Source organism: Phoenix dactylifera, chromosome 13, assembly GCF_009389715.1.
Source record: "Phoenix dactylifera cultivar Barhee BC4 chromosome 13, palm_55x_up_171113_PBpolish2nd_filt_p, whole genome shotgun sequence".
NCBI lineage: Eukaryota > Viridiplantae > Streptophyta > Magnoliopsida > Arecales > Arecaceae > Phoenix > Phoenix dactylifera.
In genome coordinates, this window is record NC_052404.1 from 12,723,240 (window position 1) to 12,743,082 (window position 19,843).

Below are 19,843 nucleotides of genomic sequence, written 5' to 3' on the forward strand. Positions count from 1 at the left end.
TTAAAAAAACAAAAATCAACGTCCGGGGCCTAAAGAAACGCCGGAGGTTCCCAGGTAACATGCTTCCTAGCATCGGCAAAACCCTTTATGCGGGCGGGGAGGGAGACGAGGCATTTGAATTCAGTACTTTGGAAACCCGGGAGTTTTTTTTTAAAAAGAAAAAGAAAAGAAAAAAGATTTGATTCGCAATCGTTGCGGCGGGCGTGGAGCAACATTATCGTTATGCTGCCAGGGTAACGGACGATTGGTGGCAGGCAAGGCTGAGCCTGAGGGAACATCGAACCCGGTGAGCGCGGCGGAACGTGGGATGGTGGGGCGGCCCCGCCTTGGTCGGACGAGAGACTCCTCTACATTTCTCCCCTTCTACTCCACCCAAATTACACACCGCTCCTCCCCCACGAAGCATCCAACGCTTTCCTTTTTTTTTTTTTTCTAATATTCATTTCAGTGGTGCGAAATTAAGACAGAGACCATCTGCCCTCTCTCCGGGTGCCTTTTCCTTCCGGAATCAAATTAACATCGCGTTGATCTTGATCGTCCGATGCGCGTGATTTTTTCCAGCTGTCGATTCAAGAACCGCCTATCATTTGGGTGCCTCCTGCAGCAGCAGAGGCGGGCCAAGGAGATGTGGGGGCGGAGGCGGAGATAACGACGAACACCGTGGTTTAAATTGTCCATAGAACATTATCACGCCCTCGAACCATCTTCCCTTGTTTTTTTTTTTTTCCTTTCTTTTTCGTTCTCCTCACTGGGTGCCGCGAAGAAGCCATCTCTCTAAATCGGCCTTCCACGCTTCTCCCCCTTCCTTCTCTCAGCCAACCCGCGAGGTCGAGGTCGAGGTCGCGTCAAGGAAGAGCGACGCCTCCACGAAGATCCGTGTCGACCCCGCGTTCGCGTTCGCCTTATTTAAAGAAAGGGAGGGAGGAGCCCACCGGAAGGCCATATAAAAGCTACGGTTTATTTCACTCTTTCCCCGCCATAAACGAGGTTCTTTATAGAAATAGGAAGAAGAGAAGAGAAGCCCTGTTGCATCGGGATTTTTCATTTAGTTAAATTTAATTTCGTCAGCCTAACCGACGGACCTGCCGATCTCCATCTCCTCCGAGCTCTCGATCGGGGGAACATCACCGACGTCCAGGCTCTTTGATTTCGAGCAGGAAGTCGCTTCCGATTCCGCCGCCCGATCCGCCATTGGAGCGGCTTTTATAGGCGATCGGAGGCCTCTCGATAGGAATCAGCGATATCCGCCCCCGAGTGTGGGGTTCGAAGACCGTCTCGTTTCGTGGCGAGAAAGAAAATTTCGCCGGAGGGGGGAGCAAGATGTCCCGAATAAGCGTTGGATGCTGAAAGACTATGGAAGTGCGTGCCCTTGGCGGAGATGACGCTTTACATTGCTCGCGAGGGTTCCAAGGTCTCCTCTCCTACTTCCTCCTCTATTTCTCCCAATTTCTTTTTCTTTTCTGCACTTCTTTTTTGATCATTTATGCGTCTCTCGCGGCGATCTCTGTTTGTTTGCACTTTGCAGCTATGGAGGAAGATTTGCATCGAGACATCGGTAGAACTTCAACTTCTTCTGGAGAAGTGGAAGCTTCTGCTTGCAGGACTCGTCTTTCAGGTATTACTTGGGATGTTTTTGGGGGGGTTGTAGCCAAGTCATGATCAAGTTTTTTTTTATTATATATATAGAAAATGAAAAGCCGAGAATTTAGAGCGATTCTTCTTGATATCCTGGATAATACCTTCTTCTTTATGGAATGTTTAATATCTAGGGATATTTATGCTTTAATGCTGGATTGGGTGTGTTGTTTCGTATCTCGATACATGTACTGTTTATTCCTTGGCATTTTCTTAAATTGTGAGTTGATGGAAGCATGGTGATGTCTCCTCGGTGCTCTATACTGTGCAACAATCCTCACTTAGTGTGGATGTCTATAGCTTTCATTCAATTTAATGCTCCTTCAGGTTGGACTTGTTTGAGTGGTGGATGCAACTTTATTTGCTAATTGGAGGATCTCTTGTCTTCGCCGATCATGTATTGTCATTTTCGTAGAAACTTTGTAAATCAAAATTCCTGTTCAAGTAAGAAATTTGTCGCTCATTGTGATGGCAGAGTTGGACTAACCCAGGAAAGTGGTAGAATATCATTTTTCAAAGTTTCCATTGATGAGATTCTACCACGAAAAAAATAAAAGAAGGGCATTCCATTGTTTGTGCCACAACATTCTACCATTCCACTTGAAACTTAAAGATTATTTTTTATGCTTTTACTATAACCATATCTATCTAGTCTTTTCCCAGCTACTTAGGTTCGGCTTATAAATCCTCATTGACCAAGTTTTCCAATTAGGGTCATCTCTGATGTTATTCTAGTTTCTTTATATCTTTCATCACAATCTTTATCCATGTTATCTTAGATCTTCCTCTCCTTTCCTTGCCACCTTCAGCATATACCAAAGTACCTCTCCTTACTAGAGTCTCTTCAGATCTCTATTGTACACATCTATATCATCTCAATCAATTTTCATCATTTTGTTCTTAATTTGCGCAACTCCTATTAGCTTCTCTACATTATTTATTTTACTATTGGCTATCTCTAGCTACCATCCTTACTTTTTCAATACAACTCCTGAATCCTATATACATGCAATATTCTCCCTTCTTAGGAACTTAGCATGTTTCGTCTTTTGCAAATTCGCCATCTTTTTTTTGTTTTGCACATTGTGTACTCGAGAAAATTTTTACATGGTTTTCTGATGCATACTTGGTCACAGGAAGTGGTTGTTATATCTTTCTGATGCATCCTTACTTTTTATTGCTGGGTTATGTTGATAGAAATACCACAACAATCTCTGTTGCATAATAATTTCTCTGTTTCATTATTTTGTTAAAAATAATCTCTTTTGAGATAGTAATATCTATGATGTGAATGTAGTAATTGGAAAAAAGAACAATTCTCTTTTCACAACTATTCTAGTATCAAACCTTGATTCACCAATTTAAATCTCTTTGCATGTTGATATTGTTAGCTTTATTCATATACTGTTAGCTTTGTTCATCATGTTTCGGATGGTCCGAACTAGGTGAGATATCGTTAAGTTCATATTAGTTTTCTCAATAAAGCTTCTGCTAGCTGGCAGCTAGGTAGTGTGTTTATTACTTATTGCTAAGTCTATAAATGGTGATTATTATAATAAGCCAAACTGCTATTATGATATGATAGTTTTTTCATATGATTTTTTAAAAAAATTATGTTTCTGCTGGTAGGCAGGTAGTTTTATTATGTCTGTGGCTTAGTTCTGTGTGTACAATTGGTGATTGGTGTAAAGGGCATGCAGTAATCGTATGCTTATGCATGCAATATGTCTTGTTTATTTGATATATCTTAATTCATCAAGTGTTTATTATAATTTTTTTGGCCAAGGTATGGATTAATCTGCAGACTTATGCCATGATTTTGACTATCACTAGTATATTCATGGGTTGGCTGCTCGAGGAGTTCATTATTTACACAGACCTGGACCAATTCTACAAGATCTTGGATTTATGTTCCTTCCAGTGAGTATATTATGTGCAATCTGCTGCCTTGCTTAATAATATATGTTAAAGATGTGGAATCTTAGTCTAGTTCTAGAACTGAAATGTTGTTGCTTTCTGTGCTTTGCAATATAGGAGCTTGGAAAAGAAAGAGGGTACATCAGTGAGAGCGTATTCACCTTTATCTTTTTATCCTTTGTGCTGGTATGGATCTCTCTTTTTTTTTTATCTTCATGAATCTGTCTTATATAAGTTGCTGCACCAGGTTATCCTTGTAGCAATTAAGTTGCTGTTTGACCTTTTTGGAATTTGTGCATGGAGAATAATGCTTCTTAAAGCAGTTTTTCAGTTATTTGAAATTAGTCATGTTTATTCACTTTCTTCTTTCTTTGGGCTCTAAATTTCCTTCTACATTCAAAAAAGGACTATGCATGTATTTTTTTCGTTTTTGTTACCACTGAGTCATACGTTTGTAGCCTGTGGACGTTATTTTCTATTGGGATCAATTAACAACTCCTCTAAGATATAGTGAGGAAAGTGAAAAACATGTCTATGGTAATGGATGGAAGTGGATTTATACAACTGTAGGAGGTTGCATATGCATATATGTGTCCATAGGTGTTGCTTTTGTCAGTTCACATTCATATTGTTTCCTCTTATATGTCACGTCATGGGGAAACACACATGGCATATGCTATTTACATTCTTTTTTAACTCCATTCAATCTAAGCACTGGATTGCCTATGCAGGGACAGCTTGATGCACTGATAGGAATTGAATAAGATAAGCAATTCTTTGGTTAATATGCATTTATTTTTCTCTGAGCAAAATAATTCAAATGTCCTGAAGAAGAAAATTATCAGTTATAGTTATATTTTGGTGGTGCTTTGATGGTGTTGAAGTCAAAATGGAGGTGTGATACATCTCAAATAAAGTAATGAAGATGTGGATTTCAGTAGTGGTTGCAGCCGCTAGACAATATCTTATTTCCTGCTTGGTAGTGGACAGTGAACTGGGAGAGTGACCTGAAGGATGCAGTCCCAGTAGCAAAATGAAAAATATTTTTTAGTCATCGTGCAGTTAACAGTGGTGAGGGTGGATGGTAACCCGAGGTCTTCAGCAGATGAGGCGAATGAAATGGTTAGTTAAACCATGATTGAAGGTTCCCAGTTAAGACAAGGTGTGCTTTACTGCCTGAAGATGAGATACCCATGGTGCCCTAAGAAGAAGTGAAATGAGAAAGAAGCGAGATCAGACGTACAATAATGCAGAATGGCAGCGATGGAGTGAAATCCTATGCCTTTTGGGAATCTGTCTTCCATTAAAAATAATTAAGAATTTCCTGTGTGGAAATAAATCTGCATTTTGCATGTGAAAACACTCTAAAAGCGATGGATTCTACTTATTTTGTGAAAGACATATAACACAGGATTGCAACACTTTCAATTGTAAAAATTAATTCTGATTGGTCTCACCTTTCTTTCTCTATCTCACTTGAAGAGGGGGATGGAACCCAGATTACATCATGCTAGTGTTTGTACAACCCCTAGCATTCACTTGAACCAAAAAAGCAAGACTATGATTGGTAGGATCACTCCACAAAAACTCCTTGTTAGTCTCTATTGGATGCGCTGCCAGCCAATCAGCTGGCTGGTTACCTTTGCGGAAGATATGGGACGTGTAGACTATCTATCAAGTCCCATAAATCAAAAAGCAAATGGAGATAACACTGATGCCTGCTACTGTGATTTGAAATCCATTAAAAAAATGTATTTGGATCTCCTTCCAGCAAGATATGCGTGGCACCCAATATTTGGCAGGCAGCCTTTACATCTCTTGTGTAAACACTTTGAAATTCAGACTCAAACTTCTGTTGCTGCAACTGCTTACAATTTTATCAAGTACTATTAATTGATTAGTTGTGATTGCCATCACTTTATGGTGGATATGGTTAGCCTTTTAGCGCAGTTTTCCTGTAGTTTGTAATCCTTTTTGTTGATAACTTATGTTTTTAATGTTTTTCCTGATGTGTTTATGCTGTTACTTTTTATGTGCTGGAATCTTCACTTGTTCTGATCAGTTAATGTGTTAATTCTGACTTTTCCCCCTTGATTGTCACCATTGCATGCGGATGTTTCTTTGAAAGAGCTCATTGTTGTTTTCGTTTTGTACCTCGTTGCATGCGGATGTTTCTTTGAAAGAGCTCATTGTTGTTTTTGTTTTGTACCTCGTTGCATGCAGATGTTTCTTTGAAAGTGCTCATAGTTGTTTTTGTTTTGTACCTCCTGCCAACCTTATTTATTTTTCACTCTCTCTTTGTGATTGTTTAGGTTACATGATACCATTGGCTGTATCTGGTTTCTGAGTATTTGTTGTTGTGACATGGTATTTCTTCTATTGCAGTGGACATTTCATCCTTTTGTCTATCACAGCAAACGCTTTTACACCGTCCTACTCTGGTGCAGAGTGTTGGCATTTCTAGTTGTAAGTTCACATATCTTTTTGCTGTTTTCTTTTATTCCTTTGTCTTGCTAGATCTAATGTGAAATACGTTCCTTGCAGGCTTCTCAGGTTTTACGGATCATCACATTCTATTCCACCCAACTTCCTGGTCCTAACTATCATTGCCGTGAGGTAAGAACCTGTATCATGTTTATCAACAGTTAAATATCGTTTAACTCCTGAAAACATTTTAATTTAAAAAATTATTTCTGAAACTACAGTAGCTGAGATGTTTTTTTTTAATGAATTCCTTCAGGGTTCAGAGCTTGCCAGACTGCCTCCACCACGTAATATACTTGAAGTGCTTCTCATTAACTGTAAGTGCCCCTTTTTTGGTTTTGACCTATCCTTGAGAAGTGTGTCATCCTATTAACTATATGTTTGTTTGGCTTATTTTGTTTCCAGTTCCTCGAGGAGTCATTTATGGTTGTGGTGATCTGATATTTTCCTCGCATATGATATTTACTCTGGTGTTTGTCCGTACATACCATAAGTATGGTTCTAAAAGGTAAAAGATGTGTCATCTTGATCTTGGATTGGACTCAGTTAATGCATTGGAATTTTTAAAAAAAAAATTGCTTTTGGTATCGTCAAATTCATTGGGAAAAAGCATATTCAGAACTACTACTACATGTTATATGTACATATCGAAATTGTCTGTATGTTCTTGCAGGTTTGTCAAGCTGCTTGGCTGGTTATTGGCCATCTCTCAGAGTCTTCTTATAGTAGCTTCACGCAAGCATTACACAGTAGATGTTGTTGTTGCATGGTAGAATATTTCACTAGAGCAGTATTAATTTCTGTTTGCATTTTTGCTTTTGCTTTGTTTTGAATTTTCTTTTTCCTTTTCTTGTCTGTAGGTATACTGTTAATTTGGTGGTATTCTTTGTTGATAAGAAACTTCCAGGTGAATTTTGAAGTAATTTTTTGAGCTATCATGTTTTGTGCTGGGAAGTAGAGATTGTAATATGCAGATTGCCATTTTGCAGAAATGCCAGATCGTACTGGTGGATCCCTGCAATTGCTACCCTTGAGTGTCAAAGAAAAGGACAGCAGATTCAAAGAAGAGAACCACAAGCTACTGAACGGGACTTCAGGGGACGCTACTGATTGGGTATGTAGCAGGTTTAGTACATTGCTCTCTTCTCATGGAGAAGTTGATTTTAATATGGTTAAGTAATGAGGTCATGTTCTCTGAAGAAAATCAGGTTACTTCATTTTGAGTTTTTATGAGTCAATCTTGAGTTTTTATTGTTTCACCTTTGCTTGCGAACACTGCTGCAATTGAAGAGCTGCTCTTGTTTCCTATTTATACAAATTCCACTGTCACTAGGGGGAATGCCTTAATCCGATAGGTTACTTTTTGGAAGCTGCTGACATGGGAACGATGGCATAGAAACGAATGTTAAACAAGGAACTACAAATACAGTACATTAAGACTAAACCAGCAATAAGATGCAAGGAGATGGTGCTTTAAAACTAAAAGAAACATTATAATGGAACTGTGCAGGCTGTGAAGGTTCTGTTTGCTACTAGATTGACCAAATTAAGGGTGCGGTGGGTTATCTACTGTTTCTGTGGAAATTTATTTTAGCACAATTACTTTCATTGCCTAGTTAATTTATTTCTTTTCAATTTTCCTTACAAATTAGTTGGTGGAAAAGTTAAGTTGGCATGGGGTAAGGTCGTATCTCATCATCAATAGGTCAGGAATCTTAAGCAGACACATTTTTCTTGCTGATTCTCTTTAGTATCCACATATCTATCCTGAGTGGTGTATTCATCATTATTTTCGACCATTTTTTTATTTTCTCTGAAGTATCTACATGTGATTTTTTTCCCCCCAGAGACAGAGGCCACAAGTAAATGGGAAGCATGCTGACGATGGGAACCATGCCCATTCCGAAGCAACTTTGAGTGGTACATAGGTAATGTTGGATGCCATTGCTATTGTGGCTGTTTTTTCTCAAAGGAGAACCAGCCGAAGGGAAGGAGGTGCCTCTTATCTCTGTAGGTTAAAAAAGTCTCGCTCCCATCACCATATGTAGTAGGGTAGGTTAGTAGCTGAGCCGCATGGGTCCTCCGTTTGTAACTCAACGAGGAACCGAATCCTGGCTACAGTTGACAAGGAATTTGCTTCTTTCAAGATGTGTGTGGATATGTATCTGCATGTGTATTCTCTTGTAAATCTGTTCTCTCCTGAAGAGCAGGCATAGGGAAAATGGTGCAGAAATAATTGTTGCTTTTTTGATCTTTGAGACTGGTTAACTGGGGATTTTTTATTGTGTGTTCTGGCATCTGGGTAACTGCCCATGTGTTGTAAAAACTCCAAAAACTTATTTCTAGCTTCGTGGGAAGTCTGGCTGGCATCGCGTGCCCTGGTCTCTAGTGCAGGGCCCTTTACTAGTTTCCACGGTTCCATCATTTTTGAGGTCTGCAGAAAAAATGGATGCACCTCGGGAGGTCTATGCTGAATTTTTCGCATTAGACCTCACAAATACTGAAATTTTTTTTGGCATCCTTCAGGGGAGCAATAAAATGAGAGCCGCTGCGGTGGTTGTTCTTGGAGATGGTTGGTTGCCCGCATGACTGCAGACAGCCAAGAGACTTGCGTACCATGCGGACGTGGGGCGCGCTTCCTACCTTTGCTGTTCCCCCGGATGCTCGGCGTCCAGCTTTACGACCCAAGAACGCACGCTTACGACATCGATTTTCCTTTTTCCCACTTCTTTTAGCTGAACTGCCTGGGCTGGATACACAAAATCCCATGGCTGTTACGGGGAGAAGAAAACGTCCCACAATTAGCGTAATCTTTCAACAACATTCCACCCAAGTGTGCTTTCTTATGTTAATTAAATTTAGCTTTAGAATTATTATATTCTATTGAAAACCTTGATACGAAAACGAAGACAAAAACCTTCCAAGGTGGAGAAGGTGTTGGGTGGAGAATTGAAAGCGCCCTCCCTGAAGGAATAAAAAAAAAAAAAAAAAAGGTTACCTGCCTTTGTGGGTTGGACTCCACTGGGCCCCTACCTCTCCTACATCACTTAGAAGTGAGCGTTGTCGCCATCATCCCGTGGCAGGTCTGAAGATGGTCCCTCTCGTGCCCCATGCTAATGGCTCTGGCCCCATTGGCAGTGGGAGCCATTATTAAACCACCAGAAGATTTGGATGATGACCGGAACAAAAATCCTTTGATGGAGGCAATTGTATGGAGAGGGCTTCTTTTTTGCCGCATCTTATATGGCGTGTATCTTAATGTAAGGAACTCAAAAGAGGCATATTGGTACCATAAATAATAACCGGCTAAATAGAAATCCTAATAAGATTAAGACTTGACAATAAATCTCAACATTCTCTTTTACTGCAAAGTGCATATGGAGAACGCTGGACTTGTCGATAATATAAAATGTTACAATAGCCATTGCTATTATTACCATAATAACAACAAAATATAATAATAACTTGTCAAACTAATAATTAAACAATTCGTCTTCTTTATTGGCTTGAATAATAACTACTTTATTGATTTGTTTCTTTTGATATATGTCTTGCGATCAACGATGTCTTCTAATACTCACCTTTAGCATTGACTCTATGGTTATTATGCCAAAATTCTATCGAGCCTCCAACTTATACCAACAATTCAAAATTGCCTATTGCAATCACTATAAGCACTAGCCATTACCTGCACCTAGGTAAAATCAACAAAAAAAACTTTGATTGTGTGTGTGTGTGTATATATATATATGTATAGAATCAATTTCTCATATGTAGAGTTCTGTAAATATTCAAACTTTGTAGTAACTTTAAAACTAATTAGTGTACCAAAAGCTGGCACAGTATGTCAAAATTAGTAAGTTTTTCATCCTCATAGCTAACTAAATCTCTTCCTGCTACATTGATGATTTGGTTGATGTGAATTTGTAATTTCTTTTTTTTTGGGTACAATTTTGTAATTTCTTGAGTGTCAATAAAATTTCATTTGCCATCTTTTCCCTATCATGTTTCTCTGAGATCATGTTACCATCATAATTCCTCTCTGGCAGCTCTCTTTCCAAGTGTGGACCAGCCAAATGCAGGAGACTTTGGAACTCCAAGAAATATGGAGACAGTGCGGTTCAGGCTAAAGATTTTGGAGCAGCAATTGATTCCTATACAGGGGTTTATTCAACCAGCCCCACTAAGTTACACTGCATAACATTTAGGTATTCATTGTAGAATGTCGTCATTCAGTCATTCTGTTAAGTGACTAAGTGGAGAATTCGCTGATGAAATGGATACCTTTATTATCATGTATTCACTCTTTTATCTTGTATTTATCCATCCTTTCTTTGGTTATCACTAATCTGCTTCAGTAGTTCCACTTCAGTGTTCCTGGTGTTGATATGTTTTAATCAGTCAGATGAGTTCGTATTTCTCTGTACTGGGTGTGTAGGATCATCTGTATTTTGGACGAATATGGAGAAACAGATGATAATAGTCCTAAAAATAATATCATACGACCAGAAAGAATATGCAATCCTTTGTTGAAAAAAGAGGAAAGAAAAGAAAAGAACATACATTTCAATAAGATTTAACAGACTCCAGCTGATAGCAGCTCCTCGTTTTTCCTGAACACCGGATATCCCGTAAGCTTGAAAGTCTAGACTCTGTTTTAAGGTGTTGGATGAAGCATCCAATACCAATGGCAATAGTCTGCAACTCTGTTACGGAAGACCGATATCAAGATGGAGCTTTACCTTCTACATCTTGACCGGCATGGATGGAAGGTGGGAAAGTAGCGAAAAAGATGAATTGGAACGCAAATACAATTTTAAGTCTAATACAGCAAATTATTCATTCCCCTTTTGGATTGCATCCTGTAATATCCAGAAACACGGATTTATGGCAAGGGCGAACTTCTGACATGCATTATTTCATCAGCGAGTAATCCATACTGGTAATGTATCTCAGCCGGAGAGAAGATACAAACACACCCACAGTATGTAGAACTTGGCTGACAGGCTGCTCATGCTTGCCCTGCGGGAAAGATGGTGAATTTTGACTTTTAGTGCTCGTCCATTAGTTAGATGTTAGGCTATCAGCTCTCTCATGAATGACATATTTGATAGATCAAAGCCACCAGTTTGAAAACATCCAGTTTGATTATAACCAGGTACTACACAGAATTTTCCAATGCTTGGAATCAGGCAACTGAGAGGACATTCAAGCTCGGAATGCATCAGAAGCCTAGATGAGAAACAAGGAAAATATGACATAATTGGAAGAATACGACACACATCAACACGGCAGTGGAACGCTCAGCAGCATCAAAGATCTGACTCCTGGAAGCTTATAGGCAGAACTAAATCTGCAGCATGATCATTTTCTCTATTCACAATAAACGGGCATATGTTTCGACTCCTAATAGGAGCCATCTTGTTCTTCCACCTGCCCCCGTCTTCACTAGCAACAGATTCATAACAGAGCTTTGCCTCCTGGCAATTCCACCTAATCTTCTCGGGTTTCTTTGTAATGGTTCTGGCCAATGGGTTCCTACCAGCAATAGAGATGAATACGTCATGATAATATGGGAACCTGGCAATTTTTACTGGTATCAGCCAGGAACATTGAAGTGAAAGAGCCAGGAGATGACAAACGCAAACACCATGCAGGCAAGCAAGAAATTGAGGAACCGGTGCCCCTGCCAAAAGCTCCGGGTTTCAGATGGCTGTGCAGGTGGTGCTGCAGTATTGCTTGTTTCATTCCACTGCTCAATGAACTCAGTCTCGCCTGTGCCAACCACGTTCCGTGCTGCTGAGCCACAAATCTCACAGATCCTGAAAGAAGAAACCAAAATAGCAAGACTTAAATCTTCAAATGTGAATAAATGTTACCAAATTGAAAATGGAAAAGCATATAAGGTAACTGCAGAGGAGATAAGCATGTCAATTGCAGTGATTCTTAGCCATTAGTGCAAGGACCCAACACAGGAATAAAGCATGGATAACATTGTCAACATTGATTTTCCAAAATCTGTATCATGTTTCCATGCTGTTATGCAATAAAAATGGTGAGAATGGTTCAAGGAGGCTCCAATTTGACCTCGGATAGAGTCAATGTCGAAAGAAGTTGCTATGTTATAACATATGTAGCATAAATAAAAGGGAAGATCCAGTAAGAATTGGACCCAAAAAAACACTGCAAAAATAATAATGCTAAAAAGCTTGCATATTTAAGATGAAGAGTCTACTAAAGAAAGCTCACATATTTGTTTACCAGAAAAAGCTTGCACATCTCATCATAGAAAACTTTTCTGAGAGAAATCAGCAAAAGAAACTTTAGATTAAGAATCTATTTAAAAATCAAGAATGTAACTCCACATAATACAGAAATATTTTCTGCACCATCATGACCTAAGTATTCTGACAGTTTGCCAAATAATGAGCACATGACATGGCTAAGAAAGCTGTTTGCAACCAAATGATGTTTTGGCATCTGGCCTAGCTTATTATAATAACTTAATGAGTAATTAATATTAGATGGAACAAGCATATGATGTTGACCACGAGCATCCAAGCCGACAACTTAAAACCTCCAGTTACATTGATCAGAGGTCCAATTAACTATTAACTGAGTGCTTGTCAGTCCATTCATTCCCTTCTCATTGTTTCTCCCATCTCTGAAGTTTTTTCCAGCCAGTGCAATAGAGATTTTCTTTTTTCCATCAACAATACGAACCTTCTAGGAAATACCAAAGAGAAAAACAAGGACTGAAATGAAGGAAGAATAGGGAGAGTAGAATCAGCGACAAGAAACATATTTATTAGTTTGAAATATCAAATTTCATAAACTGTCTCCAGTTCCTAATTGCATAGACTTTGTCAGAGCCAGCATTGAAGAAACTCTGCCTAGTTCATCCCTAAAAATTCAAGTCCCAAGAAAAGCAAACTACCAAGAAGCTTAGAATAAGTCAGATCACTAGGCAGATATAAAATGGCAAGCAGCAGAACCACAAAAACAACCAGTCTGCCCAGTGAGAGCCCGAACGGGGGAGGTGAGAACATACAAAATAATTCTTCAGCAACAACATTATAAAATGACTTATTTCGTGACATCTAAAATGCAGGTAACAAAACCTATATTGGCACAGTGCAGTTTGATTGAAAACTTTGCAAGGGCAAAAGTAGCTAGCAATGCCATTTAATTAGTAGAGTGGTATAAAAGAAATGCCGAAATATATTCAGTGCAAGATCTAATTGTCCCTACAATTTCTTTTTCCCACTCGGACGATGACTTGATCATTTATGTTGTGGCTCATTGTTTTTTTTTTTTTGGTGCACCTGTGGCTCATTGTTCGAGGAGCAGTCCCACATCAAGGAACAATTTGACATCATGTGTTCCCTATGGAAAACTATGGAAGATCCCAGTTATGATGGCCAATTAAGTTTCGAGAAGAATTTGACAATAAAGTACAGGAAAGAGGATCTTCAGAAAAGTCACTTACAAATGAAACATAAGGAAAGAATTTCAAAACAATAGTGCACAAGTGCTACAAAGTGACAACCAATAACAGTAAAATTCAGCTGATTTGCCATGACAACATATAGCAAGGATGCTAGTGATGCCCAAGTGCTTTTAACTCTACAAATTATGGAAACTTCTGATGGAAAGACATTGATGGCAGATAAGACTTACCATCATCAGATGCCTTGGTTAAGTAGAAGAATTAGTTATCTCTGTTACTTCAAGAAAATGTGCCACAAGGGTCGCCGTACTTGTACCAGACTCTATACCGGTGTCACACTAGCATAGAATTGGTACGGTACAGAATTTTTTTGACATACCGAGGTTCGATACGCCACCTAAACCGGTACGGTACATCCGGTATGGTACGGTACGACATACCATATTTTGGTCTCATCGATTGTGCCACATCTTATACAAAATGATGTACAACAAAGCGGCAAAGAGCTACAAGATTGTAGCGACAGTTGCCAAGTCTATTTGATGGCCTCTTCTGATGTACTAAATGGCAAGGAGATATACATAATCGAACACAATAATTCAGATAAGAAAACATCTACATGGAGTCATTGGTCTTAACCAAGGATTGTCGAATCATGTTGAACTGGTTAGTCCGAGTCCGTACTAAAACGAACCAGTCGGTTACCAGTACAGCCAAAGGACTCTTCAAAACTGTAAGTCCTCCCGCTCCCAACGGCTTCAAAACCATTGCCTCCCCTCTCACCTCAATTTCAAATTGGTAAGTCCTTTCGGCCTCTCGCCCCCCCCCCCCCCTTCCAATCTCATGGTAAGTCCTTTCGGCCTCTCTCTCTCCCCCTTTCCAATCCCCCACCATTCTCTTCCCCAAATCCGATCTCCTTCCCTTGTCCTTCCACTAGATCCTCCCTATTCCCGCCCTGATCCCAATTCGAGCCCTAATGGCCCATTCCAATGGAATTCTAGGGTTTTTGAGGTGTCTAGGGCTGGACGATGGCCCCGATCATCCCAATTCGAGCCCTGATCCTTTTTGGACGATGGCCCCCTCTCTCCCCCTCTTGAATCCCCCACCATTCTCTTCCCCAAATCCGATCTCCCTCTGTCCTTCCACCAGATCCTCCTTATTCCTGTCCCAATCCTCCTAATTCGAGCCCTAATGGCCTATTCCAGTAGAATTCTAGGTTTTTTGAGGCATCTAGGGCTAGATGATGGCCCCGATCATTCCAATTCGAGCCCTGATCCTTTCTGAACGATGGCCCCCTCTCTCTTCCTCTCCAATCCCCCACCATTCTCTTCCCCAAATCCAATCACCTCCCTCTCTTCTTCCATAGAATCCTCCCTATTCCACCTCAATCCTCCCAATTCAAGCCCTAATCTCCTATTTTGGTAGAATTCTTGGGTATCTAAGGCGCATGTGGTTGAACGATGGCCTCAATCCTTGATCCTCCTTGGACAATGAGGGCGACGTCAACGACGGCAGCAAGGAGTCTCCTTTCTTTCTTTCTCTCTCCCCCTCCCTATCCTTCCTCTCTGTCCCTCTCCTTCTTCCTCTTTGTCCCTCTCCCTCTCCCTCCCCATGGTTCCGAAACGCCATGGTTCGATACGGCATGGACCGGCACCTTATCATACTAGTCATTAGCCGGCATGCTTGCCGGTACCGATTTTGCAATCCCTGGCCTTGATAGAACCAATATGGGCATTTATATTTGCCTGAGCATCACGTAAAACAAGTCTCAAGAAACACAATCTTCAATTTAATGCATATATACCTTTACATTTTATACAAAGTATGTAGATGGTGGGAAAGACATAAGTTGGCATGGATGGAGGTTGGGAGAAAAGATATGGAGAAACTTGAAATGATACCAAAGGTGTCCCAAAAGTTTTGGTGAACAAAGATTCATAAAACCGGCCTCAAATAGTTGGGATAAGGCTTGATGGCTATGGTTATGAAGGACCTCGGATGGCAAAAACTAAAAGAATGCACTTTCTCATAAGTAGATGATGTATCACCATCAACCTGCTGAATAGTTATTCCTATGTTTTAACATTTTCTCTATATAGTTTATCCTGTATTTTCGTTAAACATGCAGCAATTGCAGAGTGGTAGCTTATGCTTCAGGAGAAACCAAGAACATAAATTTCACATGTTGAACAACATGCCATACAGCTTAGTGATGATATTTTATATATACTCTGTTTGTTCAAATGAGTAGAGTTATTATTTAAAAACAAGAATTCAAAGAATGATTTCAAAAAGATGCCCCAGTATTATTGGTATGCAGAAATCTAATCATCAATGCATGCAAAGAATAACCTTTTTCACAGTTGACAACTCAATAGTGAGGAATAAACTGTACTCTGTAACTGCCTAATTCGCAAATATTGGATCAATTTAGCATGTGCCTTGGAGCACATATAAGAGAATACATCAGATTCAAGAATAATGAAAAGAACTTGGCCTTTATACATAGCCTATATGCTAAAGGTTGTCCTCTGATCCTTGGAAAGTTATCATCATTCATCACATACTGAGGATATCAAGAATTGCGTGCAAAACTAATTGATGAAATTTGACAGAACATATCACTAAGAAGTGTTTCTAGGAGGTATGTGTATTATATAGAAAAATAAACTGTCAATATTCTACCCATATTACTTTGGAAGTTTTATTGTTTCCTGTTGTGGGCATAAATTATACACTTGAGGGGAAATGAACAAAATATGAATGACAGGAGCTACAATGCCCTTCAATATGTAATCATGAGGTGATAATAACTATATAGATATATCTAATATAGACCTTCTATGTAACCTGAAGAAAACAAATATCACAAAATTTGGCCCAAGAAAATCTTAAAGAAATTGGAATCAATGTAGTTCTTTCTATTTATAAGATCAGTTCCCACCATGTGATTCTTTTAATGCACTATTTAAACAGCAACAGGAGATAATGCAACCGATAGATACTGCAGTTCACACAACTTTTACAAAAGACAAATTCCTGTCATCTAACTCAAGTATAGGTTGAGTCCATCATAGGAGTCAAAGCTCCACTTTTCCTAGGATTAGAGTCCGAAATGAAAAGTGGATAAAAGAAGAATGAAAACAAAGATATTGGAAATGGATCCTCAGAATTGTTATACCCAACACCAGGTACCTAATGTCTCTCTTTATCACTTAAATATCTCAGAATAGTTACAATTAAGATTCCTAATGCCCTACTTTATCGCTTTAATTTCTTAATGCCTCTAATTTAATACAGGCTGCTTGCTTTTCCTTTTTCCACTAAAGGAAGACCATGCTTGTCATGTAAGCTTCCATTACCATGGGCAGCACAGAGATTAGATGCCTCAATTCCAATAATAAGAAACAAAGGGTGCTTCCTACACAAATTTCCACAAGTTATTGCATACTCGAGCATCTTCCATGCTGCTGTGAGGGCTTGGACTGATCAATCATGATCACAAAATAATGAAATCCCACCAGCTCGGGCAATTTGCCTGAGTTGGACATGAAAAACGAAAAAGTAATTTGTGGATAAATAAAAAACATTGAAGTGGCATACATGATGGAGATCCAAAAATAAAAAAGCATCCAAAAGTAATTCCTCCATTCCTCAAAGCAAGAATCCAGAATCTAATTCGTAACTCATAATTTCACAGAATATAATGGAAGGTCAATTTCACGTACTTGTTCCCTTTGATTTTAAACCATGTCTCGGCACATTGCTTGTGGGCAGCAGCCAAATCACCCTTGCAAGAACAACCCAGTACAATCGGGATGCCCGACTCAGGAGCAGCGGCCTCCAAGCTGAGATGACAAATCCTGCAATCCTTCTCGACTTTATCCTTGTTCGCTTTAATCTCTGGAATTCCGCTCTCCAAGTCGGTCTCCCCCGAACAGTCCGAGGCGCAGGATTTCCTGCATGACTCTGGAACTCCATCTATCTCGTGATGGGAAGAACCCGAGAAGCGGTACTCATCGAAGGCCGAACCAGCACGGTTCGAATTATACGGCGAATGCCAAGACTGGTCCTCTGCATCCGAGAAGCAGAGGCTATCATCACCATCATCCGCAGCGGGCCGGTGCGGCCCAGCTTCTATATCTCCATGGGGTTTCTCTGCCTTCGTTGCCATTTGTCAGGGAACCCGGACGCCAATGACTTATAATTTTTCGAGAAATCACAAGGAAAGGCCTGCTCTCTGGCATGAAAAGCCCTACAGGCGGTGATCTTTAGGGAGTCCAAACCGAGACAATAAAAGACAAATTTTCTTGCAAGAAACACCTAGAAACACGAGATCGACAAGCTCTTTGGAAGGCCTAGCAAGGAGGAGGACGCAAGATGGGATCTTTCACTCTAACCGGGAATAAGAAGTCCGATCCACGGAAGGACTCAGAGTCACTTCAAGACGGAAACTTTGGTGGGTCGATCTAAGCCTTCAGGATTAGCTTTGTTTAACGATCCGAAAACCTAGATTTTTAGGTAACACTTGAAGGAGTGGGAAGAAAGAAAAAAACAAAGAGGAAAGATTTACCAGAATGGATTCCAGGAATGATCAAAACCCAATCTCTCGGAAGCAGCAGAAGATTCAACAAAAAAAACACTTCCTTTTTTGGATGCTACAATGTAGCTCCCAACAAACCAGAAATGATGCATTAGAAACACTCCTCGCCGAACCGATCGAAATAGTAAAATTTCCGGAAGCTTCTGCCCTATTTTTCCGAACCACGGCTAAAAGAATATACAAAAATCCATGTAATTTATGGAAATCACGCGAAGATGGGATCTTGGAGAGGTTTCTCAATCCATAACCCTACAGAAGAAGGAAGGGAGGTGTGAGAAAGAAACGTAATGGATTCGAATTCGAACAAGTGTCGGTTCTTCAACGCGAGACCCATGAGAAAATAAAGAGATTGAAAAAGACAGAAAAAAGAGAGCATTGGCGGAAGAAAGAAAAGCGACCGAGAGAGAGAGAGAGAGAGAGAGAGTTAAAAAGACGAAATTTACGGTCTCTTTTTCTGGATTTTACTGGACCGAGGAGGAGACATCGATAAAGAAAGGACTCCTACCGCCCGAGGTCAAGACAGAGGTAAGGAAAAGCAGTGTGGTTTATATAGAGGAGAGGGCTTGCTACTCTGCACCGCACCGCAGTATTAGATTTACAGGGATTAAGATAAGATTTTTCTTTTTTTAAAGATAAAAAAACAGAAAGCTATTTGTACGTCAAAATTTATTTGTCTGTATCCTATCTCATCTTCCGGTCACCCGAAGGGAGCAACTTATTAGATCGAGGGCGTAGCCGTCCGATCAAGACTCGATTTGCGACTCCCTTCCCTTGGCCGTGGGAATGGAGCCCCCCTTCACCGATGGAATGGACCAAACACCAATCAAGACTCTAAGAGTGAGAGCCAGCTGGTTGGAGTTGACGGAAGAGCAATCGTTCCAACGTGGCCCAGTCCACGGGAAGGAGAGACACTCTTTTGTTAAAGCAAATCAGCGGTTCGAAAACGTGACAGGCCGAAGTCATCGGCCTCTGCAGCTTTTATATATATATATATATATATATATATAAATGGCAGTGCGTAGTTGGGTAGAGTCAGGTGAGGTAAATCTTGTATCGTACGCAGCAAAGGAATCGTGAAAAAGAACAGGTCCTGAATTCCCGTTGTACCAAAAAAAAAGAAAAAAAAAAAGAAAGAGAACAGGTCCAAAACAGATAAGAAGACTCGGTCATTACCTCAAAACACGCAGGGATGGAAGAGTATCTATCATCCAAACAAAAGAACTAAGAAGACCGCCAACTACATTTCGATGGAGATGTTTTGCATCGCTTTCATGGGTGCCATGGTGGTGAGGGAAGCCCAGCTCACACAACACTCCACAAACAGCTTCACTTGGAGGGGGAGGGGGAGGTACCCTCCCTTTTTGCAGCAGCGGCGGAGTGCCAAGGGATTCGGTGAAACGACTCCCTGGCAGGTTTACCAGAAACAAACACATCCATCGTTATCCCAGAGTTCATCTGTTTCCGATTGGAAGAGATATGGAGATCTTGAGTGCTTGCTTTAGCCTCATGGTAAGACGACGGGATAAAATGAAGATCATCCAAATAATACATCATCCGTCGCATCTCGAGCGACGGCTTTTGTTGCTTTATGCATGGTCTGGTTTTTGAGATTCCTCGTGTTCAGTGCGGCCTCCAGTCGCCTTCAAGGATAGGCTATATCCCAATCAGCTCTATGAGCAATCTCATTAAAATTCTTCACATGCGAAACAAAGGAAAAAGAATAAATAATAATAATAATAAAAGCCCCGAGCCCC

At 40.2% G+C, this 19,843-nt stretch overlaps 2 protein-coding genes across 6 annotated transcripts; one reads left to right on the plus strand and one right to left on the minus strand.

Moving 5' to 3' along the window:
• The first annotated feature begins 508 nt into the window (after window positions 1–508).
• LOC103722535 (phosphatidylinositol:ceramide inositolphosphotransferase) lies at window positions 509–10,339 on the plus strand. Of its 5 annotated transcripts, none has more exons than XM_026810569.2 (12): window positions 509–1,411; window positions 1,526–1,615; window positions 3,469–3,555; window positions 3,670–3,738; window positions 5,938–6,018; window positions 6,097–6,168; window positions 6,293–6,353; window positions 6,442–6,544; window positions 6,710–6,805; window positions 6,897–6,943; window positions 7,026–7,150; window positions 10,086–10,339. In XM_026810569.2, the coding sequence occupies exons 1-12, from the start codon at window positions 1,379–1,381 to the stop codon at window positions 10,164–10,166; spliced, it is 945 nt and encodes a 314-aa protein (XP_026666370.1). In that variant the 5' UTR covers window positions 509–1,378; the 3' UTR covers window positions 10,167–10,339. The 5 variants fall into 5 exon arrangements, with proteins under 5 accessions (XP_026666370.1, XP_008811342.1, XP_008811341.1 ...); XM_008813119.4 differs by lacking the exon at window positions 10,086–10,339 and adding an exon at window positions 7,884–8,439 and having other exon boundaries at window positions 537–1,411; XM_008813120.4 differs by lacking the exons at window positions 6,710–6,805; window positions 10,086–10,339 and adding an exon at window positions 7,884–8,439 and having other exon boundaries at window positions 525–1,411.
• A 785-nt stretch (window positions 10,340–11,124) lies between these two features.
• On the minus strand, window positions 11,125–18,608 carry LOC103722534. Its single transcript, XM_008813118.4, has 2 exons — window positions 17,215–18,608; window positions 11,125–11,858 (listed from the first exon to the last, which is right to left on the minus strand). The coding sequence occupies exons 1-2, from the start codon at window positions 17,658–17,660 to the stop codon at window positions 11,636–11,638; spliced, it is 669 nt and encodes a 222-aa protein (XP_008811340.2). The 5' UTR covers window positions 17,661–18,608; the 3' UTR covers window positions 11,125–11,635.
• Between the last annotated feature and the right edge of the window lie 1,235 nt (window positions 18,609–19,843).